This window comes from Oncorhynchus clarkii, chromosome 31, assembly GCF_045791955.1.
Source record: "Oncorhynchus clarkii lewisi isolate Uvic-CL-2024 chromosome 31, UVic_Ocla_1.0, whole genome shotgun sequence".
NCBI classification, from domain to species: Eukaryota; Metazoa; Chordata; class Actinopteri; order Salmoniformes; family Salmonidae; genus Oncorhynchus; species Oncorhynchus clarkii.
The window spans coordinates 34,536,334-34,562,596 of NC_092177.1; the positions used below are offsets into that span (position 1 = coordinate 34,536,334).

Sequence of the window (26,263 nt, forward strand, 5' to 3'; positions counted from 1 at the left end):
TGAGTGTTACTACAGTATATACAATTTAGTGCAACAATGGTTTTTGTGAGATTTCTTGGATGCTATCGATGTAATGATTAGCCTAACTCAACACATTTTCTGGGAAACGAGGCCCAGGTGGGAGGTTTTCTGAACAGTTTGTTCTAAAACGCTAGACCTTGTGGGTAGAACAGTGTCGGTGATGTCTGTCAACCATGTCCACCCATAAACTGAACAGTCGTCAACATCCAATATCATCCATGTCAAGTCAAAACAAAAAGGTCCTATCTGAAGGCACAAAACACTGCTAATCTAGATAGATATATAGGGTGGGGCATATATAACTGCATTTCTCTTGTAGGTAAAGGAGCTTCTCTCTCTCTACTTCACATAGATCACAGATGGTTGCCCAAACCAGGAAGTAGTACTTTTCCATTGTTCAGTGTTCCCATGTTGTACTGTTTACAAAAAGTCCATACAACACATCAGTCATTGATATCAAGAGAATCTGGAGAACCTTCCTAGTTGAAAACAACTGTCAGCCACCCTTACTGCGCAGAGATGGCATGTTTTTTCAGTTTCGAGGGCGTCTCACCTGGTTGAGATCCTGTCAACTGCAGGCAGTTGTCCAGGTGACGCCTACTCAACCCCCATTTCCTCTGCCCAGACCTTGGGCCTCTTTCATCCTGTTGTCTCCAATGCCATGAAGACGTGACTTGGCCCATTTTACAAAAATTCCTCAGCCTTACTGTTTTCAAAACCATGCACTGTGTTTTGCTACAGGTGCTTAAAGAGGCTGAGTGTGTGTTTTTTTTTTTTTTTTTTACCTCTCCGCCAAATACAGCCTTATCAGTTTCCAATAAAATGTCTCCACACAAAAACAAGTTTTGGAACAGGGCACCAAAATATACATCACATGTTATAAGTTTCACTCTACCATTTTCTATTCATTAATTTTCCAGTTTGTAAAGTGTAATGAAAGCAAAAAACTACATGGTCAGTTGTGATTTTGGATCCATTTACAGAATAAAAGGCCTATATGAAAAACTTGTTTTGGATACCATACCAGCATTCACCCAACCTCTTTAGCTGCCTTTGTGTAAATGAAACCTGTTAATAGACAAGCACATAAACAAGTGGTTCACACTGAGAGAAGTATCGAAGACCTCGTTTAATTTTCAAATTTGTTCCAACACTCAATCTGCTGAGCGTGTGACGAAACCCCAAACCTTATGTTACGGTTTAGTTTCTTTGTCCTCTGCCTCAACCCTCAATGGGATCCGGCGTCTTTAGTAGAATGTATGAATTGAAAATACTTATGAATGACTCACAAATGTTTTGCATTGAAGATTTGCTTCGGCGGGAAGAAGTCAACACACAGCAAAGATAAACCAATCCGTAGGTCTCACAGGAGATTGGGATCTTTATTGTTTTCTTTTCAACAGATATAATTTGTGAAACATGTTTTAGGCTTTTACTTTGTCCTGAACTAAAGTATTAAGAATAGGATCACAATAATATTAAATCCAAATGGATTTATGTTTATCAAACTAAATGGATTTATTCAAGTATTACAAGTCGGGGCTCTCCTGAAGGTATATGTAGCTATCTACTAAGGGCATGTGTACAGTGAGCATGTTGTCACCAACCCAGAGAAATAAGTAGCATTGGCTTTCAGTGTTTTTTTTTTTAACACACAAAGACAAGCTAGCCTACTGTATCATATGATATTTTACGTAAAATGGAATCTGACATGTGGGATGGAGGAGTCACCCTGAGGTAGTGACAGTAGTTTTTGTGGCATCAGTCCAGAGTTACCTGATCGTGCTGACACAAGTACTCTTATGATTCAGAGGGCGCCTGGAAGAAAAACTGTTGATTGAGTGCAGGGGCCATGTATCACCTGTATAAAGGGCTCTTGAGACAAGCCAGAGCAGACTTTGCTGCACAAACAAGACTTCAAACCACATGCATGAAAAGCCGCCATTCCTTGATACGGGTCAGTCACCTTAATGACTGCTCTGTTCGTATGTAGTCTTAGCAAAATACTTGAACCGGCATAAGGTTGCAACACTAATTATCACCATCACCATCACTTTTCAAAGAGAAGGACAGCTGACAAACCAACAATAACATTTAATTGATGTAGAAGAAACAAAAATGTCAAATCCTTAATAGGAATGAAGAATACATTAATGTGAACCCTTAAAAGTGGTCCTGTTCTTTTGACCCACAGCAACACGTTACATTAAGTTAGTCTTGTACCTAGTAGTGACATTGTTATTTTTACACAACAACACTGAATCAACATGTTGTAGATAGTATTTTTTTTTGTTGCTTAGCAATGGCGTTGAGTGATTTCTGTAATTAGAGAAATATGCAGAGGTCCTTATTGCAAACACTACTTCATTACTGTGCAATAACAGAAGTAGTAATGCTATTGTAGTAGATAGTGTTACAACACAAGTATAAACGCAATTGTATGTCATGTAAAGTGTTACACACCATTGCAAAACAGCAGCATCATACTACAGTAATGTTCAAATCTCTGCAAGTATCACACATATACTTATTTTTAAGTTATTTGCAATGACTCCATCTAGCGGACGCAAACCAAAGTGTATGTTTCCCCCTTTTGTCCCACCCCAGCCTTTGATTCGATTGGACGTTTGATTTCCACTACTACCTTTTCAGCTATCCAATTGGCTTACTGGATGTCACTTGCTTTTACGGAACAGAACAATAACATTCAGGGGGAAATGGCTGACGATAGCATTCCAGATATAACCAGATTTCAAATGTATTTATTTGGTGAGCACGTCTGCACTGCCAAGTTTAATTTTAGTGAACTGTTAGTAATAACAGACGTGAGTCTTTCGTTGTGTAGCTAGCTATAGCTGTCCCAAACACACCATATGTATCTAGCTAGTTCAATGTAAGCTAGGTAACAGTAATGCGCTTCTCGCGCCAATTCAACAAACCGCTCTTGGTTTGCGTTTAAGCAAGCTAACAGGCTAACTAGATGAATTTGTTGTCAATAATAATGTTATATTTCCGTTTTCAATTGTAGTACGCCAACAGCTATTTGCTTTGAGTTTGCTAACCCATGTGTTGTCAACTTAAGGTTGTACACTCAAATCGGACAGAAAGGAGTTCAAAGTTGAGGAGGACGATGATGCGGATCATCAGCTGTCACTCAAAGCAGTAAGATCATCACTATGCCAATTCTGAGCCCGAGCTTGTGTTAGACGAGAGCAGCATTTCCCAAACTCGGTGCACGTTTTTGCCCTAGCACTACACAGCTGATTCAAATGATCAGTGCTTAATGGTTAGTTGATTATTTGAATCAGCTGTGTAGTGCTAGGACAAAAAAAATACGAGTTTGAGGAACCCTGGACTAGAGAATATCATAACACTGTACTTGGCCAAAGGTTAATTATTTAGTTAAAAAAATTAAATAAAATGACAAACGATGCATGCATTAAAAAGGTCCATCGGGATTAGGTCCTGACAACTGACACGTTTCAATTAAACTACACTGTGAGAGTTTCTGTAATTGGAATGTTTTTATATATTCTTCATCGATTCCTTTTATTTGTACACTTTCTGAAGTATATTTATCTTTGCACCTGTGCAAAATGTGCACCTGTTAGAGAAGAATGTAAGACATACATTACATATGCATACATTGCATGTACCAAGTTCATCTTTGTCAATATTATAAATGTCAGAAAATGTGACTAATAATACAATGAATACAATATCTAGTCATAGTTCTTTGATGTGTATTTAAAGGAATACCATTTTAATCAACAATGTGTTTTCTTATACTTAGCTAACCTTTTCCTACCATTGCAAATGACTCAGTCCCTGTCCTCAAAATGGATATCATCATAGTAATGTTCTTTCAGTCACTCTCCCTTTTTGCCACCAAGCAGAGGTGATAGTTGACAGAGAAATGTGGGAGACTGTAGGTTGCTGGCGTGTTCCAACGTGGTCGAAACATACAGTATCATATCTGTGAAACAGCTGTGTGTGTGTTGATGTTGCAGGTGTGCCTGGGTGCTGAGGCAGAGGATAAATTTCACACGGTGGAGATCGAGGGCGTCACATACGACGGAAAGACCACCAAAATTCCACTGGCTGTGCTGAAGCCGTCTGTGCTGCCCTCTGTGAGTGTTTTAGAATGATGAATCGCCATAGTTCTGTGCTGTTACTTACCTGAAGCTTCTTTTAAACCTGTCCGTTATTCTACTTTTATAATAGTGAAAAGCACTCAACTCCATTACCGTGCAATTACTAAGCAATTACTAAAATAACGTGTTGTTACTGTAGTAATTACAGTGTTACTACGATATAGGTCTACAAAGATGCTACAGGTATGTTTGGCCATGATACAAGCCACAACACTGCTGGATGCAATGAACCACACAACCCATTTCCAGTGTATTTCACATGATTTTGCACACTCTACATTGGTGGCTCTAGAGACAGCTACTTACGCTTGTTAATGACTCTGAAGCAGACCATGAGTGGCTATGTCTCCATTATGTCAGACTTGTTGCTCCTAAAGTAATCCAGTTTCCACCTATTAAATGGAAAATATGACTTTTGCCCTGATCCAGAGAACACTGTCACCATTGCTTGATCTTTGGGGATTTAGGCTGGGTATCAGTATAAGCAATTTTGTGACAACTGCTGATGTAAAAAGGGCTTTACAAAATACATTTGATTGATTGTCTCTGTTTATGACCTCCATTGTTTAAACATGCTTGGCTTGTTGCCTTCTGCATAGCTCGGGCCAATGTTACAAGCTAGTGTGTATTTTGGTTCTGGTTCAGGGCTTGAAAACACTAGCTATGAGTGGATAATTATGTTATTTATGGAAGTTATAACTACCTGAACACTTTTACAGTAGTTATTCTAACACATACATCTGTGTTTTGTTTGGTTGCTATCGCAACCAGAACAATGGCCTGGCAGTTTGGAATTCACATTCACAACTGTCTGGCAGCACCCACTTCTTTAATGTTTAGCAAGCAGATACATCTGAATAGATGTTTTGATAAGATAATGTAGTAATAGATCATTTGATAAGACACCTTTGCTTGCAGGTGTGTGGGATCCTCCCTCCCTTCCTCAAGTTGAATGTACATTCTGTAATAAATGTAGTTTGTGACGTTGAACATCTATGGATTTTTTGTTGAATCGACTTCCTTATTTTATTCCTAATTTTGGCAGATGAGTTTAGGAGGGTTTGGGATCACCCCTCCAGTAACCTTCCGCCTCCAGTCTGGCTGTGGACCAGTGTACATCAGTGGACAGCATTTTATCAGTGAGTGACTTCATTTGCACTCTACTGATTTAGTTGTTTCTATACTCTCTTTGGGCTAGATATAAGGTGACATTTTTGACAGTACAAGACAGCAGCAGCAGCATTGAGATTAGGTGTAACCTAATCTCAATTTGTAGATGTGAAGGACTCTGATGACGAAGAAGAGGAAAACAGCTCGTCACCTGCGAAGAGGCCGTCAAGCTTGACCTCAGGGAAGCGTCCAGCTCCGGTATGTTCCTCCTGCTGTTTACTTAGCTCATTATTGGATTGGATTCAACTGCATGCATTTAGGTCCAAAATGATTGGCACCCTTGATAAAGCCAAAACAGGCTCAAAAATAAATAATACAAATACTGATCTATACAAATACTGTATTCTTAAAAATAACAATTGGAAATTATGTTATTTTATTCTAATTCTCTGAGAAAGACAACAAATAATAATAAATAAAAAAATATATAGGGGTCAAATTTATTGGCACCCTTGTTTTCAATACCTTTCACTACTTCACATTGCGAGGATAATGTCACTGAGGCTTTTTGTCAAATGTTTTATGAGAACATGGAGAACATATTGGGAAAAACCGTAGAGCATTCCTCCACACAGAATCTTTCCAGATCCTTGATCAAGTTCATGATGCCGTTAACCTTAACAAGGGCCCCAGGACCATTGGAAGCAAAATAGCCCCTTAACATCAAAGATCCACCACCATATTTTACAGTAGGTATGGGGTTCTTTTCTGCATATGCATCGTTCTTTCAATGCCAAATCCACCAATGATCTGCGTGGTCAAAGAGCTTTATTTTCATGTTATCTGACCATAGCAACGGTTCTAATCCAAGTGTCAATGCCATTTAGCAAACTCCAGACATTTACATCAAATCAATTAACTTTTTCGCATACACATGTTTAGCAGATGTTATTGTGGGTGTCGAGAAATGCTTGTGTTCCTATCTAACAATACACAACAATACACACAAATCTAAAAGTAAAACAATGGAATTAAGACATTTAAAAAATATTAGGACGAGCAATGTCTGAGTCCGGAGTATAAATATATACAGTAAATATGTGATGGGATGTATAGACATTATGGACAGTGTGGATAGGATATATAGTATATCAGTGTTCCATGATTAAAGTGACCAGTGTTCCATGCCTGTGTACGTTGGGCAGCAGTCTCTATTGTGCAGGGATAAGTAACCGGGTGGTAGCCGGCTAGTGACAGTGACTAAGTTCAGGGCAGGGTACTGGGTGGAGGCTGGCTATTGATCCAACTATGTTCTCCAATCTCAAAAAACATGTTAGAAAAAGGCTCAGTGCCGGTATTCTTGCAAGGTGAGGTATTGAAAGGTATAGAAAACAGGGGTGCCGGTCATTTTGAATACTATCTTTTTGAGAGAAAAAATATTACTTTTTGAACCAAATCTCTTTCACTGAGCAATTGTATAAAAAAATATAATTTCCCAATTTTTTGGAACGTACAATAATAGGTCAGTATTTTTTTGCTAATCTTTATCAAGGGTGCCAATCATTTTTGTCCTGACTACATACTGTACCATATTCCTCAGCATATTCCTTTATTACCAAAAGTTAGAAAATATTGTATCCCTTTGCAGAAGAAACTGAAAATGGAGTCAAATGATGATGATGATTGCGATGAAGATGACGACGATGATGAGTATGAATCTTCTTTTTTGTATTTTAGGTTTGTTGGTGTGTGATAACGTGACATACATTTTCGTGTTCTATTCTTTTGTAGTGATGATGACAACGACGATGATAGTGATGAAGATGAGAGTGACGTGAAAGTACAGAAGGTCCCAGTCAAACCAACCATAAAGAAAGTAAGCCCTTTTATTCTGTTCTACTAAAAACATGACACTGGGCATAGATGATGTATCTTATGTGTCCACTAGGTGTCATGCTAGACAAGGACTTGTCCATGTAGCAGAGCATGCCAATAGACCACGTTCACATAGGCAGCCCATTTCTGATATTCTTCCCACTAAATTGGTCTTAAACCAATCACATCAGGTCTTTTCATATCAGATCTTTTTCCGGGCTGATCCGATTGGTCAAAAGACAAATTAGTGTGTGGGGGGGGGGGGGGGGGGGGACATTTGAATTGGTCTGCCTGTCTAAACACAGCCTTAGATCCAAAAAGTACTATTATGTTGATATTTTGCAGACGAGAGCGACTTACAGTAGTGAGAGCATACATTTTTTTTGCCGGTTCCCCGTGGGAATCAAACCCACAACCCTGGTGTTGTAAGCGCCATGCTCTGCCACACGGGACCATCTTAGAAAGTTAGGATCGTGACATATTGTAGGCATATTATATTTGATATATTTTTTGTTGTTGTCTAACATCTTGTCTTATTTGTGTAGTACATATCAGTGTCAAATACCATTTTGTAAATGCTTCATAGTTATTGCATGTTCTGTAAACTAGACATGTTTTTAGCTCTTTCATATCTGCACTCGTTGACCTGCGGCCATTTTGCTCGAGACGGAGCGGAGGAAACTTTTTCATCTTGTTCCCTCTTGTACCCATCTGTTTTTTCGAGACTAAAGCACAGGGTCTGCCGGGTATAATGATGGGATTTCTCCTCTGTAATCTACCTGAGCACTCTACCAGCACTGTGCAGAGTGAGACACATACTATCGCAGTAAAGACAACTCGACAAACACAGCCTACAAGTCTAGGCATTGGGAGTTCCTATTTCCTCCACCCCCACCCCCCACCCCCTCTCCTCGATAAGGCACCCAGAACTCCATGTCCTGTCCCTCAGTCCTCCCACCTTTCTCTTTCGTTGCTCTGTTTATCCTCTCTTTCTCTCTGATACCCCCTTCTCTTGTTCAACAGTCCGTCATTGCACCTGGCCTTTGTCTTTGAACAGTGTGCGTGTTCGCGTGTGCCTGTGTGTGTGTGTGTGTGTATCATTGTGTGCGTGTGTCTGTTTGTGATTTTAAAGGCAGCGTCCAAGTCTTAACTGTGCCAGACCGCGAGAGATCAAAGCAGGGCAGATGCACATACCTGCGACATGAGCACTGATTCTAGCCCCAGAGCCAGACGACAGCTGAGCATTTCGGTCACCTGTTGATTTATTCTGCTACACACACAGCTCCTCTCGTTCATTCATTATTTATTTGTCTTTTCTTCTACTTCCTCTTCTTTTCTTTGCTCTCTGTCTCTTTGTCATGCTCATACTGTATTATAGTGATGAGCAGTGGCAGCATGGATATTAATAAGCTTCCTGGGTTGAAACACAGAGGACAGAGAGCATACTAATTGCCCTCCTTTACTCCCCAACGACCTCCTTTACTGATCTGACTGAAGTAGTGTACAGACAGACGGACAGTGAGATAAATGCTGTTCAAACTGAAAAATATTAAAAGTGCTATGGTCTATTTTGACAAAAGCAACACTTTTTTTGCAGTGTCAACATGTCCTCCCAAATGAAACGATTACTGTAATTGGATTTTCGATTGTGTATAGTGCTTCCCGCATCTCTCCCAACTAATGCTGTTGTCTCTCAGAGCCCGGAGCCTTTGGGGCAGAAGCCTAAAAGTGTGACATTGGCGCAGAATGGCTCACCAGGGAATCAAGGGGGACCATTGGCTAAACCTCAAACCAAGGTAGGTAAACTTTTATACCTGTTTAGGCCTCTTTAGGCCATGAAGCCAGAGTAATTACGCACATCCAAATGAAGCACTGTTGGCTGCTCCCAAAAGTGGTATTTTCATTTGCCAGATAAATTGTAGAGTTTTCAATCTATGGGAAAAGGTAATGTGATTCCAAAATAGTCCTAGAGCTGAGGAGGCAATGAGAGTTTCCAAGGAGTTGTTTGTGGTTAGGCAATCCCAAAGCAGACAGTTTAAGGGGGCATTTGTGGTCTGGGCTTCAAAACAAACTCCTGGAAAACACATGTTCCCTGCCAGCTAGTTTAGAAAGAAGATTCTTAAGGTCGGCATTATGCTGCTGAACATGAAAAATTGCAGACATCTTTCGCCATATAGGAGTTGTGATGTGTAGCGAACAGACGCATCAGCTGTTTCCTTCCATGAAATTGTTCATGCGGGACAATGTAGAAAATCCTGCGGGCTCTAGAGACATTTCTGTTGCCAGTCTTGTCACAAGAGACGAGATTACATTTTTAAATGTAAATAAAGCTTATTAAAACCTGTACATTTTCATAGTAGTTACATTTGAATGTTCATGTCAAGACAAATATTTATAAGACTTGTCTTCTTATAAGACCACTGTCCCAGAGGTACTTGCCAGACTCTCAGCAAGCTGCTTGGAATCAAAGCACAGCAAAGAATGTGATGAATCCAAGTAGCAATTAGCTCTAGACTGGTACTTCATTTCTCAGGTGGAATGTCTTGGACGACAGCCTTACAAACCCAAGGATTGAACTCTCTCTGTGTTAAACAAACACATCTGACCCCTGAACACGTTTCCCAGGACGGGGTTTAAGACCACGACCCCTCGGCCTGACCTACCGTTTTGGGTTGAAGACCACTTTGATGCTAAAATGTCCCTCCCCCCACCTCCCACCTTTGCAACCTTCTCATTTTCCACCCGTCCTTAAGAATGCCCTAATCAGCCCCCACCCCCGTAGCCCCCCAAATGACTCCAGCTTGATTTTAAACATTACCAGTGACCTGTCATTTCTCTCTTGTATTGTTATAACATATGCTACTTTGATGAGCATTAATCAAGAAAGAAATAACCATGTGAGAATCTCTTATTTTGTTTTTTCAAAACTTCATAGCAGTGTCTCAAAAAGTCTAAATGTCCTTTTCTCTCAAACAATATGTAAGGTAAAATGCCTAAAACACTTCCTGTCATGACAAGAAATGATCAAAATCCTCCTAGAACATTGTTTCGGACAGAAAACTGTACCCTTTGTCTGTGATGTCAGACGCTAATGCACAATGAGGTGAGACTTGCTATGCTAATCACCCGGGGCATTGCGTAGCCCTCAGGGAAGCGTGCGGTGTGTGGTAGAGCGCGCTGGCTAATCTATTTAATTCTGTAATGGCCGCTGTTCAGCACGTTACGACAGCCGTTGTTAAAGTGCTAGCGTGGATTAACCAACAGGCTAACCTCTGAAACCTGCCAGTTTAACTCCCCAGTCCCACCCTACCTAATCCTAACCCTGACCCCCCACCCCCCCAGCCCTCAGCCACCCCTCCCTCCCTCTCTCCCTCTCAAACAGCCTCCTCACACCCCTCGCTTCCTGTACACACCTTCTCCCAATTGCTCTCATTACGGGTGTTTGATGCCTGGGGCAGCAGGCAGGTTGCTCCCAGATGCCCCTGAGGTTGGAGGAAGCAGGCGTTTTCTTAGTGCAGGTGACTGGTCATTAGGGTAGCTCGTCAGATCCTTTGCCAGTGCCTCTCACCATATTTCTAAACTTTTTGCCCCGTCATCTACTGTTTTTGGTGGAGCGAAGTGGGTCGATATGACTGCCGTTCAAGTTTGTCGGTCTGAATTTTGTAGTCGGTAGTGTCTTAGTACTTTTTGATTGATGGAAGTGGAAGCAGGCTGCCTGTTCTGTGGTGATGCCTCCGAGCATGCGCCACGGTCGTAAAGCTGTAAGATGCTCTGCCTGGGATCCTCCTTGGAAGACATAAATCTTCACTATTGGCAAATGTTTTATTTTATGTTTTCACAAAAACAATTATCACAGTGCAATTAGCAAAAAACCTATAATATTCTCTGTTATAGCCTAACTAGACAATAGGCAATAAAGGCCTGGGGAAAGTTGTGTAAAGTTAGCCGGCAAGTGAGGCTGAACATCTCCGCTGTTTTGGTGCCCTGGCTACCACTCTGTGAGCAGCATGAAGCGAACCCATGCACATGCACCCATACTGTGTGTGACTGTGTGAGAGTGTCAAGTGTTGCATCTCACTCATCTCATCAGTATCCTATCCTATTCATTGATAGTAGCCCCTGCTTTACTGAAATTGCGAGACATTACAAGCCAAGAAATTGCGAGATATACAGTTGAATTCGGAAGAGTCATTAAAAGTTGTTTTTCAACCACTCCACACATTTCTTGTTAACAAACTATAGTTTTGGCAAGTCGGTTAGGACTTCTACTTTGTGCATATCACAAGTAATTGTTACAACAATTGTTTAGAGACAGATTATTTAACTTATAATTCACTGTATCACAGTTCCAGTGGGTCAGAAGTTTACATACACTAATTTGACTGTGCCTTTAAACAGCTTGGAAAATTCCAGAAAATGATGTCATGGCTTTAAAAGCTTCTGATAGGCTAATTGACATAATTTGAGTCAATTGGAGGTGTACCTGTGGATGTATTTCAAGGCCTACCTTCAAGCTCAGTGCCTCTTTGCTTGACATCATGGGAAAATCAAAATAAATCAGCCAAGACCTCAGAAAAAAATTGTAGACCTCCACAAGTCTGGTTCATCCTTGGGAGCAATTTCCAAATGTCTGAAGGTACCATGTTCATCTGTACAAACAATAGTATGCAAGTATAAACACCATGGGACCACGCAGCTGTCATACCGCTCAGGAAGGAGATGCGTTCTGTCTCCTAGAAATGAACATACTTTGGTGCGAAAAGTGCAAATGTCCTCAGAAATGTCCTCTGGTCTGATGAAACAAAAATATAACTGTTTGGCCATAATGACCATCGTTATGTTTGGAGGAAAAAAGGGGAGGCTTGCAAGCCGAAGAACACCATCCCAACCGTGAAGCACGGGGGTGGCAGCATCATGTTGTGGGGGGTGCTTTACTGCAGGAGGGACTGGTGCACTTCACAAAATCAGTCAGGAAGCTGAAGCTTGGTCGCAAATGGGTTTCTTAATTGACAATGACCCAAAGCGTATTTCCAAAGTTGTGGCAAATGGCTTAAGGACAACAAAGTCAAGGTATTGGAGTGGCCATCACAAAACCCTGACCTCAATCCCATAGAAAATTTGTAGGCAGAACTGAAAAAGTGCATGCGAGCAAGGACGCCTACAAACCTGACTCAGTTACACCAGCTCTGTCAGGAGGAATGGGCCAAAATTCACCCAACTTATTGTGGGAAGCTTGTGGAAGGCTACCCGAAATGTTTGAACATTTTACTAGGATTAAATGTCAGGAATTGTGAAAAACTGAGTTTAAATGTATTTGGCTAAGGTGTATGTAAACGTCTGACTTCAACTGTAGCATTCCATTGCGAGATACAGCTTTTGATTGCCTATAAACTGTTACAGACCTATATCCATCCTGCCCTGCCTTTCTAAAATCTTTGAAAGCCAAGTTAACAAACAGATCACCGACCATTTTGAATCCCACCGTACCTTTTAAACTATGCAATCTGGTTTCCGAGTTGGTCATGGGTGCACCTCAGCCACGCTCAAGGTCCTAAACGATATCATAACCACCATCGTTAAAAGACAGTATTGTGCAGCCGTCTTCATCGACCTGGCCAAGGCTTTCGACTGTCAATCACCACATTCTTATCGGCAGACTCAATAGCCTTGGTTTCTCAAATGACTGCCTCGCCTGGTTCACCAGCTACTTCTCAGATAGAGTTCAGTGTGTCAAATCCTGTTTTCCGGACATCTGGCAGTCTCTATGCAGCCTCCAACTGCTTTTAAATGATTAGCATCACTACTCTGGACGGTTCTGACTTAGAATATGTGGACAACTACAAATACCTAGGTGTCTGGTTAGACTGTAAACTCTCCTTCTAGAATAGTTATTCTATTTTCATGATTACTACACCGAAGTGTGTTGCTCTAAATTGCAATTGCAACATTTGGAGGAAAGGCAGAAACGTATGAGTCAGAACCGTGCACTAGGCCTATCTTTTTTATTTCGTTTTTATTTTATTTGTATTTCACCTTTATTTAACCAGGTAGGCCAGTTGAGAACAAGTTCTCATTTACAAGAGGGTGTCTTGTCCTGTTTCTGAAATCGGCTTTCATCCCAGTCACCAGCAGCAGAGCATTTGCGTTGGTGCATGTCTGACATCAATGTGTGCGCAATTACAATTATAATTGAATGTGCAATGGAATGTTTTGCCTTGTGGTAGGTTTTGTGGGTTTTGACACTCTTATGTAGGTGTCATAACCAGCCATAAAAGAACTACCATGGTAGGTTTTGTGGGTTTTTACACTCCTATGGAGGTATCATAACCAGCTATAAAATAATGTCACAACAGGTCTAAATATATGTGTCATGACAGTGTTATAACCATATGATAACAGGTTATGACAAGTTATGTCTGCTGTTATGACATATAATGACATGATTATGATTGTGTCATAGCGTGTTATGACGCTGGGTGTCAAGAACAGTGTTACCAAGTAAACAATAAAAATGGACGTTACACACGGCATATCACATTTAACAAACTAAACATTGAAATACAGTCAAGGAATCAATTATTTTTGAGTCGACTCTCAATCACTACTTCATCGTCGTTAACAATTGGAAAAATGGCAGGGAAAGGCAAGCAACCGCAGTGAAGTCCTGTATGACAATACTTTGAGAAGTTAAATGAGAAGGAAATGCTAACTTTGTGAGGGGGAATTGAGGTATAGTAATGGTAGTACAGGTGCAATGTTTAACAATCTGAAAGGGACGCACCATGAGACCCAAACCGTTGCTGGCAGCAGCATTGTGAATTCACATGGAATTTTAAGATGAAAAAATATATGTTTTTACTGAAAATCGAAGAAAAAAAAGAATGTGTTGTTTGAACATTGTCCATTTCACACATCCCCTAATGTGCACCTGTGTCTTGCCTACCCGATCACGATTGTTTTTAATTTGTCGCAAATTTGTCGCAAATTTGCCACATTTTTCAATGGTTCTGCATTGTTCTATTTTAATTAAGTTGAGCTCTATTGTTTTATCAATAAAAACAGGACTTTTTTTGTCCTGGTCTTGAGAGTGGAAGTTTCTCAGCGAAATGTCTTTTGTCTCCTTACCTGGCCCCAAAGCCCTCCTACAAGACACCAAAGGAACAATTACTACCTCAGACAGTCTGACTTAGCCGGCAGAAGTGTCATCATGACCATGTATTTGTAGCGAAGACGAGCGAATCGGAGACGAGCGATTACATCAAATGATAGTGTGCAAGTGATTAAGTCACATGTCCCGTGGCATCTGTAATAAGTGTCTGGCGCAGATTAAACAGCTTGCTCTGCTCTGTCTGTTTATCAGCTGTTTCAGTTCCACAGCTGTCCTTTGGAAGTGGAGAGCCGCCCCCCAAATAATAAATACGCCGGCCATTTCTTGGCCAGGAGCCAGTGGCATGTGGGTTTTTTCAAGTCGAAGGTGTGAGGGTGTGTGTGCATGTGTGTGTGCGTTTTTGCCCTCATATTTGATACCTTTCATCTGTGCGATGGAGGCCAAAAAAAGTGGTTCCTTTGTCCATCCCACAATCAAGATATCTGGTCTGTTATTATTTTGGGTAATGATCAGTTTACACAAGTTTTAATATGTTCCAAATACAATGGAACGCATCTACTTTCAATATGTTTCAAATGCAATGGTTTGAATTAGCGACATGCCTATTATATTCTCACTGTCCGGGTCCACACGCTTGTTGTGGACGCACACCGCCTGATGTTTCCGTGGTGATTCTGAGTGACATGCCATTTGAATGTGCCAACTTTGAATATACTATCCTCATTTGCTCCCATCACCTCTTTAGCGTAGATTCTGCTATCTTTACATCAGTTATTGTATGCTGATATTTAACATTCAAAATAGCAAAGATTGTCTAAAAACCTTTTGACGTCACGTCGAAACACTAATACGCACAATCGGAGAGTTAATATGATACTTTTCATAAATGTATTTTTGACAGGCGGCTTTGGATTGCGTGCGGGTCATTATTTTCACTGTACTATGGTGCTGGTACGGGTAAAAAAAAATAAGGCAAGTGTCAAGTGTTCGCTAGGAGGAAAAATATCACTCCTTGGTCATAAAAAACAGAATGCTTTCTTATTGTTAGTTCCTCAGTCGCATGACAGAAAGTCTCTCCAAGAAGGTCCCTCTCCCCTAGTTTTAACACAGCTCCGTCCATCAATGAAACCCTGCAATCACAGTGGATTCCAGCCGGGCCTGCATGTAGCAACAGGCTCCCTGCTTGTATAACGCGAAGCCACGGTGTATGGCGTGTCAAATTGTATCACACTCACACACTCCTAATTGATGACTTCTGGGGCCTTGTCCGCCCAGCTCTGGACACACCTGTAGCCCTGTTAACGCCATGTTCGCAGAGGACTCTCTGAGGCTCACACACACTGTATGCATGCCTGCATGCACACACACACACGCACAGACAAACAAACAAAGGGCCTCTTTGTGTTGTAAAGGAAAACAATGACGATGGAACTCAAACGTTGTCAGTTTACATAACTGCTATGAGGGGGAAAAGTCTCTCACCACTATATAGAGCCTCTGGGTTCGTAATATTACTCAATATTACTTCTCAAAGTGTTCGTTGGTAGCTTGGTAGCTTTTCACTCTTAGCCGTAGCGCAAAACGTTTAGGGAAATGTGAGCAAGTGGCCGCTGCGTTTCCCATTGTAGAATGACCCCTTTCACAGTGTCAGTCTAGGGGAGTTAACTAATATTTTAGTTTTTCTCTGTTGCTCTGTTGCTCAACGCTAAAGTCTGGGTTTGCCCTCTTCTGCTTGGAAGCAATAAAAGGATAATTTTTACATATTTGTCAAAAGGTGCTGTAATTAGGGTAGAATTTGGTGTCCGTTTGCTTTAATCCCCTTCCAGCTGGCTGCTCAAGCTGTCCCTAATGGGGGAACCTCTCTCAGTCACACTAAATCGGTCAGGATAGGGGCTGTAGCCAGCATACTAAGCACAGGCTGGTCTTGGGCTCACAAGGCCAGTTCACTAGCTACCACCAATCGCATTGTTATGGAACAGTTGAAAATGGCCGAATGGCATAGATGCCCCTCACAGATACATTGATTGGATGTACATGAAGTGTTTTGGCCAGTAGATAATTAATTTCTTATGTTGTCATGGTGGGAAGAGGAACACACTAAAGACCTACAGTTTATTTTCTACATTGTAGAATAATGAAAGACATCAAAACTATTTAATAACATATATGGAATCATGTAGTAACCAAAAAAGTCAAAAATATATTTTAGATTTTAGATTCTTCAAATAGCCACCCTTTGCCTTGATGACAGCTTTGCACACTCTTGGCATTCTCTCAACCATCATCACCTGTAATGCTTTCCAACAGTCTTGAAGGAGTTCCCACTGCACATGTTGGCTGCTTTTCCTTCACTCTGCGGTCCAACTCATCCCAAACCATCTCAATTGGGTTGAGGTCAAGTGATTGTTGATGCCAGGTAATCTGATGCAACACTCCATCACACTCCTTCTTGGTCAAATAGCCCTTTCACATCCTGGTGGTGTGTTGTGTCATTGTCCTGTTGAAAAACAAATGATAGTCCCACTAAGCGCAAACCAGATGGGATGGCATAGCGCTGAATAATGCTGTGGTAGCCATGCTGGTAAGTGTGCCTTGAATTCAAAATAAATCACATACAGTGTCACCAGCAAAGCACCCACACACCATCACACCTCCTCCGCCATGCTTTACGGTGGGAACTACTCATGCAGAGATCATCCGTTCACCTACTCTGCATCTCACAAAGACACGACGGTTGGACTCATCAGACCAAAGGACAGATTTACACCGGTCTAATGTCCATGGCTCGTGTTTCTTGGCCCAAGCAAGTCTCTTCTTATTATTGGTGTCCTTTAGTCGTGGTTTCTTTGCAGCAAATCGACCATGAAGGCCTGATTCACGCAGTCTCCTCTGAACATTTGATGTTGAGATGTGTCTATTACTTGAACCCTGTGAAGCATTTATTTGGGCTGCAATTTCTGAGGCTGGTAACTCTAATGAACTTATCCTCTGCAGTAGATGTAACTCTGGGTCTTCCTTTCCTGTGGCGGTCCTCATGATAGCTAGTTTCATCATAGTGCTTGATGGTTTTTGCGACTGCACTTGGAAGAAACTTTCAAAGTTCTTGAGATTTTCCAGATTGATTGACCTTGTCTTAAAGTAATGATGGACTGTCATTTCTCTGCTTATTTGAGCTGTTCTTGCCATAATATGGACTTGGTATTTTACAAAATAGGGCTATCTTCTGTATACCACCGCTACCTTTTCACAACACAACTGATTGGGTCAAACGCATTAAGGAAGAAATTCCACAAATTAACAAGCCACACCTGTTAATTTAAACGCATTCCAGGTGACTACCTCATGAAGCTGGTTGAGAGAATGCCAAGAATGTGCAAAGCTGTCATCAAGGGAAAGGGTGGCTACTTTGAAAAATGTAAAATATATTTTGATTTGTTTAAAACTTTTTGGCTTACTACATGATTCCATGTGTTATTTCATAGTTTTGATGTCTTCACCGTTATACAACCATTATACAATCCATACAATGGAGAAAATAGTAAAAATACAGAAAAACCCTTTAATGAGTAGGTGTGTTCAAACTTTTGACTGGTACTGTATGTAGCCTACGTAGAAACAAGTGAATATTGACACCAATCTAAGCCTAAGTTTCAACTTTTCAGTTACGCTAGTTAGTTACGGGAACAAGCACACCTTTGAATGATGTTGATCTTGTTTGACTTGCAGACACCAGTGGGAGGAAAAGACAAGAGTCAGAAGGAAAAGTCTGGAGCTGGCCCATCCAATGTTCTCACCGTGCCTGAAATCAAGAGCAAGCTAGCGTCGTTAGCCAAAGAGGTAACACGTTCATTTTAGGGTTATGCGGTATAATGTATTTTACTATAGACCGGTATTGATGCACGGACTGGTTTGGGTTTTTTACCTTACCTTCTATAACTGTATTTCAATGTTTGGTTTGTTAAATGTAAAACATCACTCTGTTTGTATAGTTTATTCCTCTACTTGAATTGTCTTTCTCTCTCTCTCTCAACAACCCCCCCTCCCCCACCCCCACCCCAAGTGACCTCGACCACAAGGTCACTTGGCGACCGTTCACTCTTCAGTGTGCATGGTCAATGCAACAATATGTTGATGACAACAATGCTGCTTTCTACTTTGCTTCTTAACCCTATCAGTCCCGAGACCCCAGGAAACATCTGCTTTTCATTTTTCTGACATTCATTTATCTACATGTCCAGCCCTTATATTTAGCCTCACAATGAAGTGTTTTACCATTTTCTTTTCAGGACAACCAGGGCTACAGGTAGAACACAAAACAATTTGACATAAATGTAAATAAAAAAATAAGGTCAGCCAAAGTATAAACCCGATAAAAAGGAATGTATATGAATGTTGTAAGTACAGAATAGTATTTATTTTTTATTACTTTTTTTGCTCACTGGGAAATTAATATCCAACGAGTCAGTGACAACTGTGTGGAGTTTGTGAAAGCAACTATGTGAGCTTATTACAGTATTATAGACCCTGGCCTTCTAATGACTCTTGTGTGTCTTGTGAGCGAAACAGAGCAAAACATTTGTGGGTTCGTGACAGTCTCAGCTTTTCATAAATAGTTTTTAATAGTTTGTAGCTCAAACCATTCGGACTCTACAGACGTTTTTGTACAAAAGACCCAGCCCAGGCCCCTTCGGGGTTCACCCGTGTCTCACAAACACCGCTCTAGCTCAGCCCCCGTTAATCACACAGACAAATTTTTGGTATCTATGGATGCAAAAGAAATCGACGAATACAATGGTACAACTCGGAAGTCTTTAGCTCAAACACACTATGTTTAAAAGGGGTTAGAATTCCAAAACGTGCCAGCCATACGGTGGGCCTCATTGAGTTAATATAAATCTGTTTTATATAAAGAGTTTTATATATTTACACTATTAGTTTGTGTATCTTACTGTCTACAAACCGCCAGTTTGTCTTTTCTGAGCAGGTTGTGGCTAAAATAAATTGTGTCAGCCGCTAATGCTAATCGCTAGTTAGCTGGCTAGCTAGCTAACTAATAAATGTACTCAGAGCAAACGTAGCTCGCTAATGCAGCCTAATACCAGTGCTGGAGTAGGTGTAAATTAGCATGTTGTTTGTGCAACAGTATATTCTAAAATCAGAGAACTATGTTAGGGTCATGCACAACTCATAAAGTCAATTTAGAACGTATTATTGAAAAACAAAAATGTGAAAAATACGGTGGCTTGCGAAAGTATTCACCCCCCTTGGTATTTTTCCTATTTTCACCCCCCTTGGTATTTTTCCTATTTTCACCCCCCTTGGCATTACAACCTGGAATGAAAATATTTTTTATCAAATGATATCGTTTTATCATTTGATTTACACAACATGCCTACCACTTTGAAAATGCTAAATATTTTTTATTGTGAAACAAACAAGAAATAAGACAAACGTCCGTGGGATGTTCAAAGTTTGGGATATTTTTTTAGAACCCAACCCTGATCTGTACTTCTCCACAACTTTGTCCCTGTCCTGTTTGGAGAGCTCCTTGGTCTTCATGGTGCCGCGTGCTTGGTGGTGCCCCTTGCTTAGTGGTGTTGCAGACTCTTGGGCCTTTCAGAACAGGTGTATATTTACTGAGATCATGTGACAGATCATGTGACACTTATATTGCACACAGGTGGACTTTATTTAACTAATTATGAGACTTCTGAAGGTAATAGGTTGCAACAGATCTTATTTAGGAGCTTCATAGCAAAGGGGGTGAGTACATATGCACGCACCACTTTTCCGTGTTTTTATTTTATGAAACAAGTCATTTTTTAAATTTCACCTCACCAATTTGGACTATTTTGTGTATTTCCATGACATGAAATCCAAATAAAAATAAATTTAAATTATTTTAAATTTTTCCTATTTTGTAATGCAACAAAATAGGAAAAATGCCAAGGGGGATGAATACTTTTGCAAGGCACTGTATTGTGATATCATATTTTGGTCTTATCGACCAGCCACATTTAATCAAACTAATGCTTAATCACACTAGAGGGAAAAACAACAAGTCATTGTCATGCTTCACAAATAAAGCTTAGAGCGCCAAGTCTTTAGCAAAAGTAGACAGGTTATCTTGTGGTGTTCTCTCCCTCTGCATGCTTCCATACATAACATGCCATAAACGCCAAAGTCTGCTTGGCATCAAAGGTGTTCTCTGAAGATAATTCACATTGATGTCTTGTTTTTCCCACTGATTCCATTCAAAAAGGGCTGCAGCAAAGCCTCAGTGGAACACATGAAACGCATCCTCCATAGTTGTGTGGGAATAACCTCTGACCTCGCCAATTGCCACCAGGCCTGAGGTGGGGGGTGACTGACCACTGGCGCACACACAGCCATGACATCATATAGAGGGATTAGCTTCTCTCTTCCTCTTCCTCTCTTACAGTAACCTCTTCCAACTGTATTAGCAGAATCAGCTGTACAAGGCCCACCTCATATTTGCCTCATGAATAAAAACAGAATTGTAGGTTATAGATGTTATTACACTGTAATAATGTTGTTTTCCCTCTAGTGTGATTAAGCATTAGTTTGATTAAATGTCTCACCCAGATTAAAAACATATTTACTGGCTCTTTTCCAATCAGGGAAAACCTCTTCCGAAGACCGAGGCGAAGTTTGAAAATTTTGCCAAAAGTTCTTTAAGGATGTCAGATAAAAAAGTAAGTATTCTTGTTGCCTTGATAGTGAAAGCATCTGCTGTAGCATCAGCATTGTAGTATGTATGTAGTTATTATAGACTATTGACATGAATTGCTGAATAAATAATCTGAAACATTGAAATGTATAACACACAACTTAGAAACAGAAAATGTCCCAGTTATTTCAGATAGTTTTGTTGTAAAGTGTGTGCAGTGAAATATGTTCATCTTGGGTCTGCGCTCTCTTTTTGGGATGGAATGGGAGTAGACCTGCCAAGGCAAAGTCTTCCCCATTGATTTAATGTCGTAGTTCTCTCACAAGTGTGTATTTTGTAGCCCTAATTAAGGGACTTGAGGTTTGTGAATGGTACCAGACTCTGTCATGTTCAAGGTCTTTGACCAACTGAAGGAATATTCCTCTAGATGAATCTAGGGCTACTGTACGTAATGCAGTAATGCAAGGACTTTATGTACACTGAAGATTGTTTTTACTCATGTCGATGCAGCACCCTAGCAGTATTTTACTTGGAGTATTTAAGTAAAGAGTCCTTTTATCTTGACCACATGGGGCCAAGATGGTGATGACACTGCATTCACTAATCACCATTTTATTCCAGTTTAGTTTCTGGGAAACTATTACAACTGGAATTGGAATGTTTTTGTCAAACAAGAACAAGCCCTCTTAAATGGTTGGGTGTGTGCTTGACTTGAGAGTGTGTGTGCGTGCATGCGTGCTTTTGCGGTTGTATTTGCAAATGTGCACATTCAAATGTGTGTGTGCGTGTGCATGTGTGTGTGTGTGTGTGTGCGCAAGAGTGTGTGTGCACTAGGATGGGTCAGGTCACAGACCAGGCTGTCTTTTTATTGATGAGGAATCCTTTGAGATGAATCCAACAGCCTGACATATTAAGGCCTCCATTAAGAACATGCTGTCATCATCGGCAGTTGTTGTGCAGGTGAAAAGTCTTTAGACTGCAAGGTGCGGTCAGGGGAGGCTTGATCCCAATGTGTAGAAAACATCTGTGGAAGTGATTTGGTTCCAAAGCCAAAGACTCTGGGATGTGTCAGACTCGAGCACCTAGTCATTCTTTCTGGTATGTACTATTGCCCCCCACCTAACCCCTTGTACCCCTACATGCTGTCTCAATTCATTGTTCCCCAGGCATGGCAAGGCAAGGCGCACAAAATACATTCTTTAGTAAAAAATCATAGCTCTCTGCTATGCAGCATGTAATTTGCATGCATTATAATTAGTTTCTCTCTATCTCTCTCTGTCTCATACAGGTGGTTAAAGACCTCTGGAACTTTGTACAAACATTGAAAACAGAGAAGAAATAAGTCATTGCATTTCTTACAGTTATGTTTGATTTTTTTGTTATCTCCTCTATGCTTTCCCCAAGAACATTGAAGCTCTAATGTTTTAACCCATTACTAAGAGCATCAGGGAATACATGTGTAACAATGCCCCGCCCCCCCGCTAAAGAAATGGTGTTAGCCTACTGTTGGTGTCCATCGGGGAGCCATAGGCCTTTGCACTATGTGGATGTTTTGCAAACTGTTTCATATGTTCAATCAAGTCCCTGCTTATTAAAGGAATAGTTCATACATGATTTTCGAATTACTAACTGTTGTTATTATTTAGTCATTTTCACCAGCATCTGGTTAGCTCAGAATGTTAGTATTCTTAGCATGTCCATTGGCATCAATTGTGGCAATGCTAGAATAAATGTTCCAAAATTACCATATCACTCCAGAGATGATCATTAGTAATTAAGGGAATGATTTCATTACCGTCGCTTTGTAATAATAACTGGGTTGCTCGACGAAAGCCTAGGTAATTGGGAAATGATGTGTTTTTATCATGTACTTTGTTAACTGTACCTTTAATGATGACATTGTTATTTGTAAATAGTCCGTACAATTTAATGCGCCGTTATGGCAGCTTCAAAATACTGTAGATCGGTTATCGAAACAAACTCCTCTGGTTCTGGCTTGTGTATTTTTGTTTTTAATGTTCGTTTTAACATTGCTCTCTAATTTTGCATTGAGTTTTGTTTTCTTTACACTTTTGTATACCGTAACACATTATGGGGGAGAATGGCAAATGTTTATTGAAGAGATTGCATCACTCATTGAGGTAAACTATCAATGAACCACACTCCATTGACCACAATTGGATTTAGGGTCTTAGCCAATTGAAGCTTACATTACAGTTAAAGAAGGATTTTTAAGCTTGGAGACAATTGAGACATGGATTGTGTATGTGTGCCATTCAGAGCATGGATGTAGCAGGTGACAAGAGCTCCAATTGGCTAAGATATACAGTTGAAGTCGGAAGTTTACATACACCTTAGCCAAATACATTTAAACTCAGTTTTTCACAATTCCTGACATTTAATCCAAGTAGAAATTCCCTGTCTTAGGTCAGTTAGGATCACCACTTTATTTTAAGAATGTGAAATGTCAGAATAATAGTAGAGAGAATGATTCATTTCAGCTTTTATTTCTTTCATCACATTCCCAGTGGGGTTTACATACACTCAATTAGTATTTGGTAGCATTGCCTTTAAATTGTTTAACTTGGATCAAACGTTTCAGGTAGCCTCACAAGCTTCCCACAATAAGTTGGGGGAATTTTGGCCTATTCCTCCTGACAGAGCTGGTGTAACGGAGTCAGGTTTGTAGGCCTCCTTGCTCGCACACGCTTTTTCAGTTCTGCCCACACATTTTCTGTAGGATTGAGGTCAGGGCTTTGCGGTGGCCACTCCAGTACCTTGACTTTGTTGTCCTTAAGCCATTTTGCCACAACTTTGGAAGTATGCTTGGGGTCATTGTCCATTTGGAAGACCCATTTGCGACCAAGCTTTAACTTCCTGGCTGATGTCTTGAGATGTTGCTTCAATATATCCACATAACTTTCCGTCCTCATGATGCCATCTATTTTGTGCAGTGCACCAGTCCCTCCTGCAGCAAAGCACCCCCACAACATGATGCTGCCACCGATTTGCTTCATGGTTGGAATGGTGTTCTTCGGCTTGCAAGCCTCCCTCTTTTTCCTCCAAACATAACGATGGTCATTATGTCCAAACAGTTCTATTTTTGTTTCATCAGACCAGAGGACAGTTCTTCAAAAAGTACGATCTTTGTTCCCATGTGCAGTTTCAAATCGTAGTCTGGCTTTTTTATGGCAGTTTTGGAGCAGTGGCTTCTTCCTTGCTGAGTAGCCTTTCAGGTTATGTCAGAATATGACTCGTTTTACTGTGGATATTGATACTTTTGTGCCAGTTTCCTCCAGGATCTTCGCACGGTACTTTGCTGTTGTTCTGGGATTGATTTATACTTTTTTCACCAAAGTACGTTCATCTCTAGGAGACAGAACGCGTCTCCTTCCTGAGCGGAATGACGGCTGTGTGGTCCCATGGTGTTTATACTTGCGTACTATTGTTTGTACAGATGAACGTAGTACCTTCAGTCGTTTGGAAATTGCTCCCAAGGATGAACCAGACTTGTGGAGGTCTACAAATTATTTTCTTAGGTCTTGGCTGATTTTTTTTGATTTTCCCATGATGTCAACCAAAGAGGCACTGAGTTTGAAGGTAGGCCTTGAAATACATCCACAGGTACACCTCCAATTGACTCAAATGATGTCAATTAGCCTGTCAGAAGCTTCTAAAGCCATGACATCATTTTCTGGAATTTTCCAAGCTGTCTAAAGGCACAGCCAACTTAGTGTATGTAAACTTCTGACCCACTGGAATTGTGAATTATAAGTGAAATAATCTGTAAACAATTGTTGGAAAAATGACTTGTGTCATGCACAAAGTAGATGACCTAACCGACTTGCTAAAACAATAGTTTGTTAACAAGAAATTTGTGGAGTGGTTGAAAAACAAGTTTTAATGACTCCAACCTAAGTGTATGTAAACTTCCCAACTTCAACTGCCTCTATACGCCTATGTAGATATTCCATACAAAATCTGCCGTTTCCGGCTAAAATAGTCATTTACAACATTAACAATGTCTACACTGTATTTCTTAAGAACAAATTCTTATTTTCAATGACGGCCTAGGAACAGTGGGTTAACTGCCTGTTCAGGGGCAGAACAACAGATACCCTGCTCAACTGTTTTCAGCTGTGCTAACATAATAGCAAAAGGGTTTTCTAATGATCAATTAGCCTTTTAAAATGATAAACCTGGATTAGCTAACACAAGTGCCATAGGAACACAGGAGTGATGGTTGCTGATAATGGGCCTCTGTACGCCTGTGTAGATATTCCATTAAAAAATCAGCCGTTTCCAGCTACAATAGTCATTTACAACATTAACAATGTCTACACTATATTTCTGATCAATGTTATGTTATTGTACAAATGTTATGTTATTGTACAAAACATTAAGAACACCTTCCTAATAGAACAGCCTCAATTTGTCGGGGCATGTACTCAACAAGGTGTCGAAAGCGTTCCACTGGGATGCTGGCCTATGTTGACTCCAATGCTTCCCACATTTGTGTGAAGTTGGCTGGATGTCCTTTGGCAGGGGGACAATTTGTGATACACACGGGAAACTATTGAGTGAAAAACCCAGCAGCGTTGCAGTTCTTGGCACATGGTCAGTCTCTGTCATGGAAAGAGCAGGTGTTCTTAATGTTTTGTACACCCGTTTTACAGTTGCATGGCGGGAATGTCGACTGGAGGAAGGAAGGCAGGCATTGGGGCAAGTTCAAAAGACTACTTGTAATTTCATCTGATATTTCAAATATTCTTGATACGTATGACGCATGACGGTTCATAGTGAGTGGTTGTTTATTTATGGCTTGTTGAGATCAACATATCCGTCCATTTTTTTGTCTGTTCTTTCCCCCTTTTATCAGAATAAACAAAACCTAGCCCTGAGGCATTTGTAAAACACTTTTAGTAGTGTAATCAGATAGCCGTCAACACCTGGCTCTCACACTGGTTCCTTTCACTAAATAAATGCTGTAGTCTAGTAGTTTAATGACTTATGTTAGGTGACATTATGATGGATCCTAATTGAAGGGTGGGTTGCTTTCTAATTGATGTAAGTTGCAAAGCTGAATGCACACTACATTGCATCATTCAAGTAAAGCTAATACATCATGCTTCATGTTTGACTACTTCACATTACATAGAATATATTACCCTTTTAGCCATGGGTAATGTATAATGCTGGGATCACACCATCTCTGGCAACAGCGGGAAGCACAGTCCTTTCAAAAGGAGAAGTCTGGCTCTGCAGGGACAAGGTTACATTGCCGTTGCCTCATCAGAAGCTGAT

At 40.6% G+C, this 26,263-nt stretch overlaps 1 protein-coding gene across 1 annotated transcript; it reads left to right on the plus strand.

Moving 5' to 3' along the window:
* Positions 1 to 2,698: 2,698 nt before the first annotated feature.
* Positions 2,699 to 25,875, plus strand: LOC139390690 (nucleophosmin-like). Its single transcript, XM_071137993.1, has 11 exons — positions 2,699 to 2,790; positions 3,104 to 3,183; positions 4,032 to 4,151; positions 5,221 to 5,314; positions 5,452 to 5,543; positions 6,934 to 6,995; positions 7,077 to 7,161; positions 8,858 to 8,956; positions 17,995 to 18,105; positions 20,910 to 20,984; positions 22,248 to 25,875. The coding sequence occupies exons 1-11, from the start codon at positions 2,739 to 2,741 to the stop codon at positions 22,299 to 22,301; spliced, it is 924 nt and encodes a 307-aa protein (XP_070994094.1). The 5' UTR covers positions 2,699 to 2,738; the 3' UTR covers positions 22,302 to 25,875.
* The last annotated feature ends 388 nt before the right edge of the window (positions 25,876 to 26,263 follow it).